General features: G+C 44.3%; 1 protein-coding gene across 1 annotated transcript in view; it reads right to left on the bottom strand.

The window, feature by feature from the left end:
* LOC311115245 (RAB11-binding protein RELCH homolog) overlaps positions 1 to 17,566 on the bottom strand; it is a gene marked incomplete at its 5' end in the record, with an annotated part of 61,776 nt that overhangs the window by 7,219 nt on the left and 36,991 nt on the right. The window contains 11 exons of the mRNA XM_084190442.1: positions 6,257 to 6,327; positions 6,542 to 6,630; positions 8,228 to 8,344; positions 8,572 to 8,710; positions 10,274 to 10,337; positions 11,699 to 11,781; positions 13,519 to 13,618; positions 13,977 to 14,083; positions 15,070 to 15,149; positions 15,417 to 15,465; positions 15,572 to 15,695. Of these exons, the coding sequence (XP_084046568.1) occupies positions 6,257 to 6,327; positions 6,542 to 6,630; positions 8,228 to 8,344; positions 8,572 to 8,710; positions 10,274 to 10,337; positions 11,699 to 11,781; positions 13,519 to 13,618; positions 13,977 to 14,083; positions 15,070 to 15,149; positions 15,417 to 15,465; positions 15,572 to 15,695 (1,023 nt within the window). The remainder of the gene's footprint in view (positions 1 to 6,256; positions 6,328 to 6,541; positions 6,631 to 8,227; positions 8,345 to 8,571; positions 8,711 to 10,273; positions 10,338 to 11,698; positions 11,782 to 13,518; positions 13,619 to 13,976; positions 14,084 to 15,069; positions 15,150 to 15,416; positions 15,466 to 15,571; positions 15,696 to 17,566) is intronic.

Here is a 17,566-nt window from a genome sequence, read left to right as displayed (position 1 = left end):
AGATCCTCAAAAAGTTCTACAGCTGCACCATCGAGAGCATCCTGACTGCTTGCATCACCACCTGGTATGGAAACTGCTCGGCCTCCGACCGCAAGGCACTACAGAGGGTAGTGCGTACGGCCCAGTACATCACTGGGGCCAAGCTTCCTGCCATCCAGGACCTCTATACCAGGTGGTGTCAGAGGAAGGCCCTAAAAAATGTCAAAGACTCCAGCCACCCTAGTCATAGACTAGGATTACTGGCGCACAATTGGCCCAGCGTCGTCCAGGGTAGGGGAGGGAATGGCAGGCAGGGAGGTAGCTCAGTTGATAGAGCATGGCGTTTGCAACGCCAGGGTTGTGGGTTCGTTTCCCACGGGGGGCCAGTATGAAAATAATAATGTAAGTCGCTCTGAATAAGAGCGTCAGCTAAATGACGTAAATGTAAATGTAATAGACTGTTCTCTCTGCTACCGAACGGCAAGCGGTACCAGAGCGCCAAGTCTAGGTCCAAAAGGCTTCTCAACAGCTTCTACCCCCAAGCCATAAGACTCCTGAAGAGCTAAATCATGGCTACCCGGACTATTTGCACTGCCCCCCCACCCCACCCCATCCCCCTCTTTTACGCTGCTGCTACTCTGTTTATTATTTATGCATAGTCACTTTAACTCTACCCACATGTACATATTACCTCAATTACCTCGACTAGCCGGTGTCCCCGCACATTGACTCTGTACCGGTACCCCCCTGTACAGTGGGGAAAAAAAGTATTTAGTCAGCCACCAATTGTGCAAGTTCTCCCACTTAAAAAGATGAGAGAGGCCTGTAATTTTCATCATACGTACACGTCAACTATGACAGACAAAATGAGGAAAAAAAATCCAGAAAAATCACATTGTAGGATTTTTTATGAATTTATTTGCAAATTATGGTGGAAAATAAGTATTTGGTCAATAACAAAAGTTTCTCAATACTATGTTAAATACCCTTTGTTGGCAATGACACAGGTCAAACGTTTTCTGTAAGTCTTCACAAGGTTTTCACACACTGTTGCTGGTATTTTGGCCCATTCCTCCATGCATATCTCCTCTAGAGCAGTGATGTTTTGGGGCTGTCGCTGGGCAACACAGACTTTCAACTCCCTCCAAAGATTTTCTATGGGGTTGAGATCTGGAGACTGGCTAGGCCACTCCAGGACCTTGAAATGCTTCTTACGAAGCCACTCCTTCGTTGGCCAGGCGGTGTGTTTGGGATCATTGTCATGCTGAAAGACCCAGCCACGTTTCATCTTCAATGCCCTTGCTGATGGAAGGAGCTTTTCACTCAAAATCTCACGATACATGGCCCCGTTCATTCTTTCCTTTACATGGATCAGTCGTCCTGGTCCCTTTGCAGAAAAACAGCCCCAAAGCATGTTTCCACCCACATGCTTCACAGTAGGTATGGTGTTCTTTGGATGCAACTCAGCATTCTTTGTCCTCCAAACACGACGAGTTGAGTTTTTACCAAAAAGTTATATTTTGGTTTCATCTGACCATATGACATTCTCCCAATCCTCTTCTGGATCATCCAAATGCACTCTAGCAAACTTCAGACGGGCCTGGACATGTACTGGCTTAAGCAGGGGGACACGTCTGGCACTGCAGGATTTGAGTCCCTGGCGGCGTAGTGTGTTACTAATGGTAGGCTTTGTTACTTTGGTCCCAGCTCTCTGCAGGTCATTCACTAGGTCCCCCCGTGTGGTTCTGGGATTTTTGCTCACCGTTCTTGTGATCATTTTGACCCCACAGGGTGAGATCTTGCGTGGAGCCCCAGATCGAGGGAGATTATCAGTGGTCTTGTATGTCTTCCATTTCCTAATAATTGCTCCCACAGTTGATTTCTTAAAACCAAGCTGCTTACCTATTGCAGATTCAGTCTTCCCAGCCTGGTGCAGGTCTACAATTTTGTTTCTGGTGTCCTTTGACAGCTCTTTGGTCTTGGCCATAGTGGAGTTTGGAGTGTGACTGTTTGAGGTTGTGGACAGGTGTCTTTTATACTGATAACAAGTTCAAACAGGTGCCATTAATACAGGTAACGAGTGGAGGACAGAGGAGCCTCTTAAAGAAGAAGTTACAGGTCTGTGAGAGACAGAAATCTTGCTTGTTTGTAGGTGACCAAATACTTATTTTCCACCATAATTTGCAAATAAATTCATAAAAGATCCTACAATGTGATTTTCTGATTTTTTTTTCCTCAATTTGTCTGTCATAGTTGACGTGTACCTATGATGAAAATTACAGGCCTCTCTCATCTTTTTAAGTGGGAGAACTTGCACAATTGGTGGCTGACTAAATACTTTCCCCCCCCACTGTATATAGCCTCCCTACTGTTATTTTATTTGACTGCTGCTCTTTAGTTATTTGCTTAAATTTTTTTACTCAACACTTTTTTTATTTTACTTTTTATTGAAAAAAACTGCATTGTTGGTTAAGTGCTTATATGTAAGCATTTCACTGTAATGTCTACACCGGTTGTATTCGGCGCATGTGGCAAATAACATTTGATTTGATTTGATTTGAAAGTTAGACGCACAAATATCATACCCCCAAGTGGTCCTCTGTAGCTCAGCTGGTAGAGCACGGCGCTTGTAACGCCAAGGTAGTGGGTTCGATCCCCGGGACCACCCATACACAAAAAATGTATGCACGCATGACTGTAAGTCGCTTTGGATAAAAGCGTCTGCTAAATGGCATATTATTATTATTATTATGTTAACCTGTCACCATTACAATAACAGGGGAGGTTATAATTTTTTTTTGGGGGGGGTTGATATTTGTGTGTCTAACTTTCTCACTCATCATTACTCACTAACCATTCTGGACAATCCGTAATCATGGTAGCATCCACATTAATGTAAAAGTGTTTAGAAACATATTCTATTCTTATTTACAATAAAAGTGACTCTGAAATGACACAATACATTATTTACCATTAATTTCTATTGGGCGCAAAATCTATTGAAACACAACCAAAACAAACAGCAAATGCATCCAACACATTTGTAGAGTCACAAGCTTGTAATGATTGCGCTCTAGGAATATGGGACCAAATACTAAACGTTTGACTACTTTAATACACATTACTGAATTTTTCCCAATACTTTTGGTATCCTAAAATGGGGAGACTATCTACAAAAAGCGCTGTAATTTCTAAACGGTTCACCCGATATGGATGAAATACCCTCAAATTAAAGCTGCTAGCCTGCACTTCAACCTCATAGTCATTGTATCATTTCAAATCCAAAGTGCTGGAGTACAGAGCCAAAACAACCAAAAAGGTGTACTTTTGGAGCTCACTGTAGATGATATAGCCTGTAGAATGGGATATGGATTATATAACCTGTAAAAAACCATCCAGTATACATATCATTCATCTAGAATGTTTTCCCTATAACCTTTCTCTCCCTAAACGTACAATTAAGAGAGGTATTGACATTCTGTCGTTAACTGTCAGATTACAAAATGCTCATGAGTTTGCTTTAACCTTGACGTTGGCTATGTCTCCATATAACTAGACCGGTAAAAGCTGTTGCTTAAGTGTTAACAGTAACAGTCCCTTCTGTTCTCTACTGACTGACAGTTAGGAGACTTCCTCTTTTTCCCTCTCTGCCTAACTGAGGTTGAACAACAGCAAATAGACAAACTGTAGGTTGGCAGTAAAAACTTCACAATGACATCTGGTCAACACTGGAATGGAAGTTATGAAACACGGTAAAATGCTGGAGTTGAGTGGCTTAATGTAGCAAATGTGATGAGTCTAAAACAGGCCCATATGAGGGCTGGATCCTGTCATCGGACGTCACTGTTGTCTCTGACACTGTGCATTATAATAACAGAGATTCTAAAGTTATAACTGTTGTCTCTGACACTGTGTGATGATAACAGAGATCCTAAAGTTATAACTGTTGTCTCTGACACTGTGTGATGATAACAGAGATTCTAAAGTTAAAACTGTTGTCTCTGACACTGTGTGATGATAACAGAGATTCTAAAGTTATAACTGTTGTCTCTGACACTGTGTGATGATAACAGAGATTCTAAAGTTATAACTGTTGTCTCTGACACTGTGCATTATGATAACAGAGATTCTAAAGTTAAAACTGTTGTCTCTGACACTGTGTGATGATAACAGAGATCCTAAAGTTATAACTGTTGTCTCTGACACTGTGTGATGATAACAGAGATTCTAAAGTTAAAACTGTTGTCTCTGACACTGTGTGATGATAACAGAGATTCTAAAGTTATAACTGTTGTCTCTGACACTGTGTGATGATAACAGAGATTCTAAAGTTATAACTGTTGTCTCTGACACTGTGCATTATGATAACAGAGATTCTAAAGTTAAAACTGTTGTCTCTGACACTGTGTGATGATAACAGAGATCCTAAAGTTATAACTGTTGTCTCTGACACTGTGTGATGATAACAGAGATTCTAAAGTTAAAACTGTTGTCTCTGACACTGTGTGATGATAACAGAGATTCTAAAGTTATAACTGTTGTCTCTGACACTGTGTGATGATAACAGAGATTCTAAAGTTATAACTGTTGTCTCTGACACTGTGTGATGATAACAGAGATTCTAAAGTTATAACTGTTGTCTCTGACACTGTGTGATGATAACAGATATTCTAAAGTTATAACTGTTGTCTCTGACACTGTGTGATGATAAGAGATTCTAAAGTTATAACTGTTGTCTCTGACACTGTGTGATGATAACAGAGATTCTAAAGTTATAACTGTTGTCTCTGACACTGTGTGATGATGACAGAGATTCTAAAGTTATAACTGTTGTCTCTGACACTGTGTGATGATAACAGAGATTCTAAAGTTATAACTGTTGTCTCTGACACTGTGTGATGATAACAGAGATTCTAAAGTTAAAACTGTTGTCTCTGACACTGTGTGATGATAACAGAGATTCTAAAGTTATAACTGTTGTCTCTGACACTGTGTGATGATAACAGAGATTCTAAAGTTATAACTGTTGTCTCTGACACTGTGTGATGATGACAGAGATTCTAAAGTTAAAACTGTTGTCTCTGACACATGATGATGACTGACTAAAGACATGGTGATAGAAATGATGAAGTTATAATTGAACAGGAATAGAAACGACTGAGTCAGAAAATGATTGGGTGTGTGTTGCTAGGCTACACCCTCAGAGTTAAAATGTTGAAATGTTCTGAGGGTACACACACCCACACACCTTAGGTTTTGCTTTTAATGAGGCAGAAACACATGTCAACAAGATGGAGAAACTTTTCCCAAAGACACCCACACTACGGCTGGGTCTCAATGCTCTTTACTCTACTCCTCCCTAACCTCCTCTCCTTCTCTCACCCACACTACGGCTGGGTCTCAATGCTCTTTACTCTACTCCTCCCTAACCTCCTCTCCTTCTCTCACCCACACTACGGCTGGGTCTCAATGCTCTTTACTCTACTCCTCCCTAACCTCCTCTCCTTCTCTCACCCACACTACAGCTGGGTCTCAATGCTCTTTACTCTACTCCTCGCTAACCTCCTCTCCTTCTCTCACCCACACTACGGCTGGGTCTCAATGCTCTTTACTCGACTCCTACCTAACCTCCTCTCCTTCTCTCATCCACACTACGGCTGGGTCTCAATGCTCTTTACTCTACTCCTCCCTAACCTCCTCTCCTTCTCTCATCCACACTACGGCTGGGTCTCAATGCTCTTTACTCTACTCCTACCTAACCTCCTCTCCTTCTCTCATCCACACTACGGCTGGGTCTCAATGCTCTTTACTCTACTCCTCCCTAACCTCTCCTTCTCTCATCCACACTACGGCTGGGTCTCAATGCTCTTTGAAGGCTTTCTGCTCTCCTCCCTCACCAATGATCTGAATCTAAAGCTTCAGTTTCTCTACTTGTTTTCTGAAGCTAGGCTTCCAGAGGAGGGTCATGTGACTGTGACCCAGCAAGTCCCGTGTAGCTCATTTGATAGAGCATGGTGCTTGCAGCGCCAAGGTTGTGGGTTCGATTCTCACGGGGGACCAGTATGAAAAAAATATTAAAATGTTTGCACTCACTACCGTAAATCGCTTTGGATAAGAGCGTCTGCTAAATGACAAAAATGTTTTTAAAAACCACTCATGGTTTGGGATCAAAACCAGCAGGCTAGGAAAGTGTGTGTGTGTGTGTGTGTGTTTTGAATGCTCTGACATAGCATACATACATAGGGGCGCTGTTTTAATGGTGTGTGTTAGTACTCACCCCTCGGCCTGTCCGATCCCTCTGTTCTCTACTTTCATCTCCCCCTCCTTTATCATGGAGGTAAGGATCACCTGCAACAAGACACAGTGGAAAACATACCAGACTGCTGTGCTGTGGAAAGTATGCCTGGTGAGTTTCCCTGCTGGAGACAACATCACGCTGTGGTGAGTGGACTGGGACAGGGAACCAGCTGGTCTTTAGCTGGCATGGGAAACAGGTCAGTTGATGTAGTTTGGAAGAGCTACTGTGTGGTCAGTGTGTGTGTGTGTGTGTGTGTGTGTGTACCTCGTGTTCAGGAGATAGCTGTTCCATGTCCGTCCTCAGACACCTCAGGCCAGGCAGGAAGTGATTCACCATAAGCTCCTCTGAGATGACTGGAACAGGATGTCAAGGAGAGGACAACCAAACACTAACACAGAGTTGAACAAAACTTACCAGACAACTAAATACTAACACAGGGGTTTAACAACACATATTGGACAACCAAACAGTTTAAATAAATGTTTTACTGTACAACTGAAGACTAACAGAGTTTAACTAGACTAATATTGGACAACCAAATACCAACACAGAGTTTTACAAAACCTACTGGACAACTGAACACTTACAGTACACACAGTTTAACAACAGTGAACACTGGACAACCAAACACTAACACAGTTTAACAACAAGTAGGTAAGATTAGTGAGGCTGTTATATGACTACATTACCCAGAGGGCCACAGTACTTCCACTGGCTCGTCGCACACACTGATGATGTCACAGCCCCAGGCTCTGATAGTGAGTGATCTGTCAGGGGTTTAGGCACTGTGACCAACGCTACATGAGACCCCCAGTATAGCCTGCTATACTCACACAGTACCAAACCTCAGCCAGCTGGTGGGTGGGTGGGTAGATGTGTGTGTGTGTGTGTATGAAGGTCACCAGAGAGAAGGTTAGGGAGGTCTCTGAGCTGTGAAATATACCCTTGTGAAACCACACCATTTTGGGAACACATTCAGGGAAGGACGTGCACGCATGCACGCACTGAGCCCTATGGTTGGAACCTCTGACCAAAGGCTTGGAGGCAGCTCTCCCTGTCTCATTTTCTCTCCTGGCTTCTCCCTCTCTCTGTGGTCTCTTTCTCTGTCCCTCGCTCTCCTATTTGTGGGCTGTGGTCCGTCTCTAACTCCCTCCCTCTCTCCGCTCAGTCAACCCTGTAATCCGCCTACAGCCCCAAAACGGAGAGTTTATTTTCCTTTCTCCACTCGCCAACGGGACAGGCAACCACTGCACAATCTACACACACACACACACACCTCTGTCACACACACACACACACACACACACACACACACACACACACACACACACACACACACACACACACACACACACACACACACACACACACACACACCTCTGTCACACACACACACACACACACACCTCTGTCACACACACACACACACACACCTCTGTCACACATATACAAAGATCAAAGTTGATGCCAAAGACCAAAGACCTTTTAGTCCAGATAAAATAGTTGACAGCTAAAAAAAAGTTTGAAGGCACACACACACATACAGCTATAATAGAAAACGAATTCAGTGTATATATACCTGTCTAATGAGGCAGGGCAAGTTGAGCCCAGAACCACAAATAATTACGTTTTTAACCACACGCCCCATAGGATCCACTGACTACACTAACCTAGTCTTGACCCAGGTCATGTTATTTTAAAGACATATTCTGAGTCACGGCTCTAAAAGTTACATAAAACCTTCTCCCCTGAACCCAAGCCAAGCCAACACTCTGTACATACCGCTAGTCTATGAACTATTGCCCTGGTTTAGCTTATCCTTTTAAAGGCCTCTTGACTCAACTCGTTACATGTAGCTGTTCGCCTCAACGACGATTAAAGGGTGAGGTAAGTTCTGTACACAGTAGCAGGACACACACACACGGTGGTGCTCCACAAGGTGAAGGATACAGCAGCATGAGAGAGCGCTGTAGGCCTCAAACAGCTGAGTAGCGATGTCTATCCTCTTACTGTCTGTCGCCTGGACGTTGTTAACCAACGCTAGCTTGTGGAGGTGGGGGAGCACAACTGATAGATGGAAAACACAGACAATATTACTGTGTGTGTGTGTGTGTGTGTGTGTGTGTGTGTGTGTGAGTGTGAGTGTGAGTGTGAGTGTGAGTGTGAGTGTGAGTGTGAGTGTGAGTGTGAGTGTGAGTGTGTGTGTGTGTGTGTGTGTGTGTGTGTGTGTGTGTGTGTGTGTGTGTGTGTGTGTGTGTGTGTGTGTGTGTGTGTGTGTGTGTGACAGTACTGACACTCGTCTCTGAAGCGTGGCTCAGCGTTGGGTCCGACCCGTCCGAAGGTCCTGATAATCTCCATGTGTAGAGAGTGCTGGTGCTGGTACTGTGGGTCCTCCAGGAACGACGCTAGCTGCATCTTCACACGCTCCAACAGCTGGGACACGCGCATACATTAATACACACACATACACATTAATACACACACACACACATTAATACACACACACACACACACACACACATTAATATAGACACACACACATTAATATAGACACACACACACACACACACATTAATACACACACACACACACACACACATTAATACACACACACACACACACATTAATACACACACACACATACATTAATACACATTCACACACATTAATACACACACAAACACACACACACACACACACACATACATTAATACACACACACACACATTAATACACACACACATACATTAATACACACACACATTAATACACACACACACTAATTAATACACACACACATTAATACAGACACAAACACATGAATACACACACACGCACTCATTCATATATACACGCACACACATTAATATACACACCCACACACATTAATATACACACCCACACACACATTTAATACACACCCACACATGAATATACACACACATTAGTATACACACACACATTAATACACACACATTAGTATACACACACACATTAAATACACACACACACACATTAATATACACACACACACATTAATATACACACCTGTTCTCAAACATACAACCCAGACTTGTTTATGCATGTGTTTAGTATGTTCATGTACACTACCGTTCAAAAGTTTGGGGTCACTTAGAAATGTCCTTGTTTTCGAAAGAAAAGCAATTTTTTTGTCCATTAAAATAACATAATATGGATCAGAAATACAGTGTAGACATTGTTAATGTTGTAAAAATGGCTATTGTAGCTGGAAACGGCAGATTTTTTATAGAATATCTACATAGGCGTACAGAGGCCCATTATCAGCCACCATTAGTCCTGTGTTCCAATGGCACGTTGTGTTTGCTAATCCAAGTTTATCTTTTTAAAAGGCTAATTTAATTGATCATTAGAAAACCATTTCGCAATTATGTTAGCACATCTGAAAACTGTTGTGCTGGCCTTCTTGAGACTTAGTTGAGTATCTGGAGCATCAGCAATTGTGGGTTTGATTACAGGCTCAAAATGGCCAGAAACAAATAACTTTCTTCTGAAACTCGTCAGTCTACTCTAGTTCTGAGAAATGAAGGCTATTCAATGCAAGAAATTGCCAAGAAACTGAAGATCTCGTACAATGCTGTGTACTACTCCCTTCACAGAACAGCGCAAACTGGCTCTAACCAGAATAGAAAGAGGAGTGGGAGGCCCTGGTGCACAACTGAGCAAGAGGACAAATACAATAGAGTGTCTAGTTTGAGAAACAGACGTCTCACAGGTCCTCAACTGGCAGCTTCATTAAATAGTACCCGCAGAACACCAGTCTCAACTTCAACAGTGAAGAGGTGACTCCGGGATGCTGACCTTCTAGGCAAAGAAAAAGCCATATCTCAAGACTGCCCATCTTAATCTTTTATTTTTATTGGCCAGTCTGAGATATGGCTTTTTCTTTGCTACTCTAAGTGACCCCAAACTTTTGAACGGTAGTGTATGTCTGTTTGTAAATATAGATGTTCGTACCTCTTTCTGCGTGACTGTCTCCATGATGGTGCCAAAGGCAGGGATAGTAGATATCCTGACTGAACTATAACCCAGACAGGAGTTAGAATAGAACCAGGTCTCTGCTTTATAAACACTCCAAGATGCAGCTCAGACTATAACAATAGAACACTGAGCAACACCAACCAATCATCAGTGTGGATCATGTATGTTAATGCCAAGGTTAATGGTGATGTTAGATCAGTCCAGTGTCAGTATGGATTTAAACAATATAATACATTCAAAGAAACCACGAGGATGCAGAGGAGGGAGAGGGAACGAGAGGGAGAGAGAGGAGAAGAGGAGCGAAAACGTCTTTGTTGACTCACAATTCAGGCCCAGTGCACAGTGTTATGAGAGCTGGGGCCACCCAACGGTCTATTAAAGCTTCTGACATGCCTCGCAGAATCAACTGGAAACGGATAGGAGGGAGAGAGGGAGAGGTTAGGAGGGCGAGAGGAAGAGGGAGAGGTTAGGAGAGAGAGAGGAAGAGGTTAGGATGGAGGGAGGGAGAGGTTAGGAGGGAGGGAGAGGTGAAGACAATCGTCCAGGACCTGAGAGTTGGAGGCTGAGGGGGGGATCTGCTAAAAAGTGGGTGAGGAGGAGGAAGGGGGAGGGGGGTAAGGCATTACAGCTGAGCATGCTGGGATGCCTCTAAATGCAGCCAATCAGAGCGCAAGTTGGGTTAGTGTCGGTAGACTGATGATGCGATGAACATGATTGGGTAGTTACTAGACGGCTATGCCAGAAAGGACAATATCCCTTATATCTTCAGTACATTAGATATTTGGTATTAATTAAAGAGTTAACGTTTGGGTTTATGAAATGGTTTAGGTTAGAGGTAAGGGTTTGGGTTAGTGTTTAAATCACATGTTATGGTTAGAAAGCATCATACTTCCGTCCTTTCAAGCATGGTTATATTGAGTTGACCGGGATGTGGGTTAGTGGCGCAGGCTGATGATGCGATAATAGCTTGTGATGGTTAATGTCGCACACTGATGATGTGTGGTTTTAGAGACAGTAAACATTAACATCACAGAACCGGTCGACCGCACCTCAACAGGAAGAAACCCCAAAGAAGATTTTTACCCAGAGTCAGACAGACTTGAAAACATCTGAGAGAGCAGAGAAAATATACACTTTTAGAGAGAGCACCTACTTTGCACTGGATTCATGCTGCAATGCCTCAGTGTCTCTATCCCTGAGTTTGAGACACAATTTAGTTCACTTTAGTCAAGTTCACGTAATTTACCTTGTGGTCGGATTTGTTTAGCTTTTTGAGCTCTTTGACTGTCTGCCCCAATCAAATCCACTATTAAACCAATCAAAATCTCCCGATGATGTGGGGTTCTTCCTGCGAGGTGGTAGGGTCGAGGTGGCCAGACGAGGCAGCAGGGGGACACTTACATTTCAGGGTCGCTGGAGAGCGTGATGAGAGCGGGCACCACCCTCTGAGCCACCAGCGTCTCATTCACCCCCTTCACCAGCAGCTGATTGGACAACACAGCCGTGAGGTCACAGTGATGTAACAGCCCAGGGGCGGGCCACAGACAGAGCCAGCAGTGTCACGGCAACACACCGAGAGAGGGAGGAGGAGGGGGAAAAGGAAAACAAAACAGAAAAAAGTGATATACAACGACAAGAAGTAGCAGCAGCGGCATGGCAGGTACGCAGGTCATGCACGCCATCAAGTAAACATACACACAACCAAACACACACACACACACACACACAACCAAACACACACACAACTAAAACACACACACAACCAAACACACACACACACACAACCAAACACACACACACACACACAACCAAACACACACACACACACACATAAACAAAAAAATTTACAACAAATAATAAGTGAGGAGCCAAGCGAACAGAGCTGGTAGAAGTTACCCCCTAACCACTGGTCCAGAGTCAGATCTTTGTCCATGCCTTAATAGTGATGGCTAGGACTGGGGGCAGAGGAATCTGATCCTACATCTGTGGTTAGGGTTCTACCTAGCCTGCTGAGAATGGTAGGGTGGGATATACCACTATGACAGTGAAGGGGGAGGGGGGTGTCTATACCACTATGACAGTGAAGGGGGGGGGGGGGGGGGGGGTGTCTATACCACTATGAGAGTGAAGGGGGGAGGGGGGTGTCTATACCACTATGAGGGGGGAGGGGGGAGTCTATACCACTATGAGGGGGGAGGGGGGTGTCTATACCACTATGACAGTGATGGGGGGAGGGGGAGTCTATACCACTATGAGGGGGGAGGGGGGTGTCTATACCACTATGAGGGGGAGGGGGGAGGGGGGTGTCTATACCACTATGAGGGGGGAGGGGGGTGTCTATACCACTATGAGGGGGGAGGGGGAGGGGGGGTGTCTATACCACTATGAGGGGGGTGTCTATACCACTATGAGGGGGGAGGGGGAGGGGGGTGTCTATACCACTATGAGGGGGGAGGGGGGTGTCTATACCACTATGAGGGGGGAGGGGGATGTCTATACCACTATGAGGGGGGAGGGGGAGGGGGGGGGGTGCCTATACCACTATGAGGGGGTGTCTATACCACTATGAGGGGGGAGGGGGGTGTCTATACCACTATGAGGGGGGTGTCTATACCACTATGAGGGGGGAGGGGGAGGGGGGTGTCTATATCACTATGAGGGGGGAGGGGGGTGTCTATACCACTATGAGGGGGGAGGGGAGGGGGGTGTCTATACCACTATGAGGGGGGAGGGGGAGAGTGCAACAACATCTCCTCTTCATCAAGAGTGTATTTTATCTAGGTCTTATTCTATTTTGGTCCTAGGCTTTTCCCTAGCTCCTACCTCTTAGGTGTTCACAAGGAAGGGGTACTGGCTCTGGGAAGGGGTTAGGGATTCAAATCTAATCAGACCATAGAGAGGGTAGGCAATAACAAGCAGTGTCTGCTGCAGGGGAAACACATCGGGAGGCATTGCAAACCAGTATAGTTCTGTTTGCATAATAAAAACCTTTAGAACCTTATCAGTGTTCCAACAACACTATAACAACTGTACGTTTAAATCAGCTGGGAGACAACTTCTAGTCCATGACAAACAGGTGTCCATAAAAACACCGCAATCCAAATACAGTGTCATCCTTACATGGTCTGACATTAGCCACTAGACTATAAAGCATGTTGTTCAGTGAGTTAACGTGTGTGTGTATATGTGTGTGTGTGGTGCGTTGCAGCAGGGTGTCGTACCTCAAACATGCGTGCAGCGGTACAGCGGACCAGAGCGGAGGTATGGACCACCCCGTACCACAGTACTGTCAGTAACAACTCATGGTACACTGGGTTAGCTCTGAGAGAGAGAGAGAGAGAGAGAGAGAGAGAGAGAGAGAGAGAGAGAGAGAGAGAGAGAGAGAGAGAGAGAGAGAGAGAGAGAGAGAGAGAGAGAGAGAGAGAGAGAGAGAGAGAAGATGGAGAGAGGGATGTGGGAGAGCAAGAGATGAGGGGGAGAGAGAGAGAGAGGGGGAGAAAGAGAGGGGGGAGAGAGAGAAAGAGAGAGTGGGGAGGAGAGAGAGACAGAGGGAGATCTAAGTAAAAACAATATATTGCTTATTTCACAGTTATCATTCTGTCCGACTCTTGTGTCTGTGTCTGTGTGTGTCTGTGTGTGTCTGTGTATGTGTCTGTGTGTATCTGTGTGCGTGTGTTACCCCAGCTCTATGAAGGAGGCTTTGAGGCTGTCCAGGGGGGCGTGGGAGAGAGACAGGGTCGTCATGACGTCCTCTAGAAAACCAACCAGCAGCTTACGATCCTCATCCTGGTGGAACACACACATTACACATAAACACACACATTATACACATTACACACATTACAGACACATTATATGCTGAGTGTCAACAGGTGGGTGGTTCCACCAATTAGGTATTTTTTGAGTAGTGTAACTTAGTAAAAAAAAAAAGTTTATTTTAACAAACATAAATAAAAAACATGTTTTCCAATATCACAAGGTTAAATAAGGTTGAACAGTGTTGACGATTTCATATTAAAATCAGCCATAAATCCCTTTGTGACAGGGGGAATGGAAGCTCGTTGTGTGCAACAGGGAGTGGCAATTGAACGCAAGCGTCACATTTTTTTATAATAAATTGTTCAAACATTTCTAGCCTGTCCATCTATGGGTAACAGGGTTTACGTGTTATACTCGACCGCTCAGCTTTCCACCACAAAACAGAAAATGCCCAAAAAGAGTAGAACCTGTTCACCTTCTTTTACACTATGATTTCACTTTTAGATGTTCAATTTCTCTTTTGAATAGTTTCACCATATTAAAACGAGAGTTCAGACCACGGAACAGGGTTGACCTTAAAATGAGGGACAGGTAGATTTTTTTCCCCTTCTTAAAATGAATCACTAAATCACATGAAATAAACAATAATCTTCAGAAAATACTTTGTCAAAGCAACAAAATAACTAGGGCTTGACAATGATGGTGAAACTTGGAGAAACGATGGGGTTAAGTGGGTTAAAATCTTCCTAGAGGATGCACAGAGGTGTCAAAATGCACTTTTAGCAAGTCTTTATTCATATCGAAAAAATCTGATTGATTGAATTTTCCATGTGGTCTATATTAAAGAGCACTTAATTTAATATAAAAGGCTTTTAAAATTCAATATTTGTGCAAAATGTCTACTTAAAATATGAAAGGGACGCAAAAGGCACTCATTACGTGGAATGACCCAGTTATTAGAAAGACGGATCAGTGTCCCAATGACAAACATGCACCAAAACACACTTGTTTACCTGACTGTAGCATGTCAGTACTCCTGTAGCATAGACTGGAACTGTAGCCTTGGTCAGAATACCATTCCCTGTTAAAGCATCTAGGAGAGAGAGAATACAAATATTGGAGAAAGAGAAATGGACATATGACCATGTAACATATTTCCTGTTCAGTGAGTTTATGAAACAGAGAATAGTTGGCATGCACACAAGACCAGACACAAATAAAAACACTTGGCAGCGATATCAGACCACAACCTCGTTTAAACTTCAGATATATTCAGAGGATGAGAAGAAGAAGTGAGAAACACCCAGTCCTGATCCCCATAAAATAGATGATTTATAAAAGGTCTGTGTCTTCCACTTACCAACATTCTCTTCAGATAGACGTAGGATCTCTTGGAACTGTGGTTTTACCTGAAAGAGAGAGGACACAGCGCTACAGTCAGCACCAATGAAATGAATAGAAGAGCACAGATTCTGTCCAGCACGAGGCCTACAGTGGACCAGTAGACATTCTTACCTTAGTGTTAGTGAAGATCTTGCCAAACGTGCGACAGAGTCTCCAGAAGAAGCGTGAGAACTCATGGACACACGTAGTGGAGGTTACGTTAATACGACCTACTATCTCTATCAGCTGGGGAAGACTGGAGAGAGAGGAGAGGGGGTCAGGAGTGTGTGTGTGTCTGTGTGTGTATCTGTGTGTGTGTGTGTGTGTCTATATACACTACATGACCAAAAGTATGTGGACACCTGCTCGTCGAACATCTCATTCCATAATCATGGGCATTAATATGGAGTTGGTCCCCCCTTTGCTGCTATAACAGCCTCCACTCTTCTGGGAAGGATTTCCACTAGATGTTGGAACATTACTGCGGGGACTTGCTTCCATTCAGCCACAAGAGCATTAGTGAGGTCGGGCACTGAGGTTGGGCGATTAGGCCTGGCTCGCTGTCGGCGTTCCAATTCATCCCAAAGTGTTAGATCGGGTTGAGGTCAGGGCTCTGTGCAGGCCAGTCAAGTTCTTCCACACCGATCTCGAAAAAAACAATTTCTGTATGGACCTTGCTTTGTGCACGGGGGCATTGTCATGCTGAAACAGGAAAGGGCCTTCCCCAAACTGTTGCCACAAAGTTGGAAGCACAGAATCGTCTAGAATGTCATTGTATGCTGTAGCGTTAAGATTTTCCTTCACTGGAACTAAGGGGCCTTGCCCGGACCATGAAAAACAGCTCCAGACCATTATTCCTCCTCCACCAAACTTTACAGTTGGCACTATGCATTGGGGCAGGTAGTGTTCTCCTGGCTAACGCCAAACCCAGACTCGTCCATCGGACTGCCAGATGGTGAAGACTGATTCATCACTCCAGAGAACGCATTTACACTGCTCCAGAGTCCAATGGCGTCGGGCTTTACACCACTCCAGCTGACGCTTGGCATTGCCCATGGTGATCTTAGGCTTGTGTGCAGCTGCTCGGCCATGGAAACCCATTTCATGAAGCACCCGACCAACAGTTCTTGTGCTGACGTTGCTTTCAGAGGCAGTTTGGAACTTGGTAGTGAGTGTTGGAAGCGAGGACAGACTATTTTTACGCACTACGTGCTTTAGCACACGGCGGTCCCGTTCTGTGAGCTTGTGTGGCCTACCACTTCGCAGATGAGCCGTTGTTGCTCCTAGATGTTTCCACTTCACAATAACAGCACTTACAGTTGACCGGGGCTGCTGTAGCAGGGCAGAAATTTGACGAACTGACTTGTTGGAAAGGTGGCATCTTATGACGGTGCCACGTTGAAAGTCACTGAGCTGTTTAGTAAGGCCATTATACTGCCAATGTTTGTCTATGGAGATTGCATGGCAGTGTGCTCGATTTTATACCCCTGTCAGCAACAGTTGTGGCTGAAATTGTCGAATCCACTAATTTGACGGGGTGTCCACATACTTTTGTATATATAGTGTATATGCATGTGTGTGTATACATATATACTGAGTGTACAAAACATTAAGAACACCTTCCTAATATTTCGTTGCACCCCCCTTTGCCCTTAGAACAGCCTCAATTCGTCGGGGCATGGACTCTACAAGGTGTCGAAAGCGTTCCACAGCGATGCTGGCCCATGTTGACTCCAATGCTTCCCACAGTTGTGTCAAGTTGGCTGGATGTCGTTTGCGTGGTGGACCCGTCTTGATAAGCACGGGAAACTGTTTAGCGTGAAAAACTCAGCTGCGTTGCAGTTCTTGAAACAAACCGGTGCGCCTGGCACCTACTAGCATACCCCGTTCAAAGGCACTTAAATCTTTTGTCTTGCCTTTTCACCCTCTGACTGGCACACATACACAATCCATGTCTCAAATCTTCTTTAACCCGTCTCCTCTCCTTCATCTACACTGATTGAAGTGGATTTAACATCAATAAGGGTTCATAGCGTTCACCTGGATTCACCTGGTCAGTCTTTGTCATGGAAAGAGCAGGTGTTCCTAATGTTATGTCCACTCAGTGTGTGTGTGTGTATATATATA

This window comes from Coregonus lavaretus (genome assembly GCF_964263955.1).
Source record: "Coregonus lavaretus genome assembly, contig: HAP1_SCAFFOLD_973, whole genome shotgun sequence".
NCBI classification, from domain to species: Eukaryota; Metazoa; Chordata; class Actinopteri; order Salmoniformes; family Salmonidae; genus Coregonus; species Coregonus lavaretus.
Note: the sequence above shows the minus strand (reverse complement) of the source record. Positions and strands in the feature narration are given on the sequence as shown.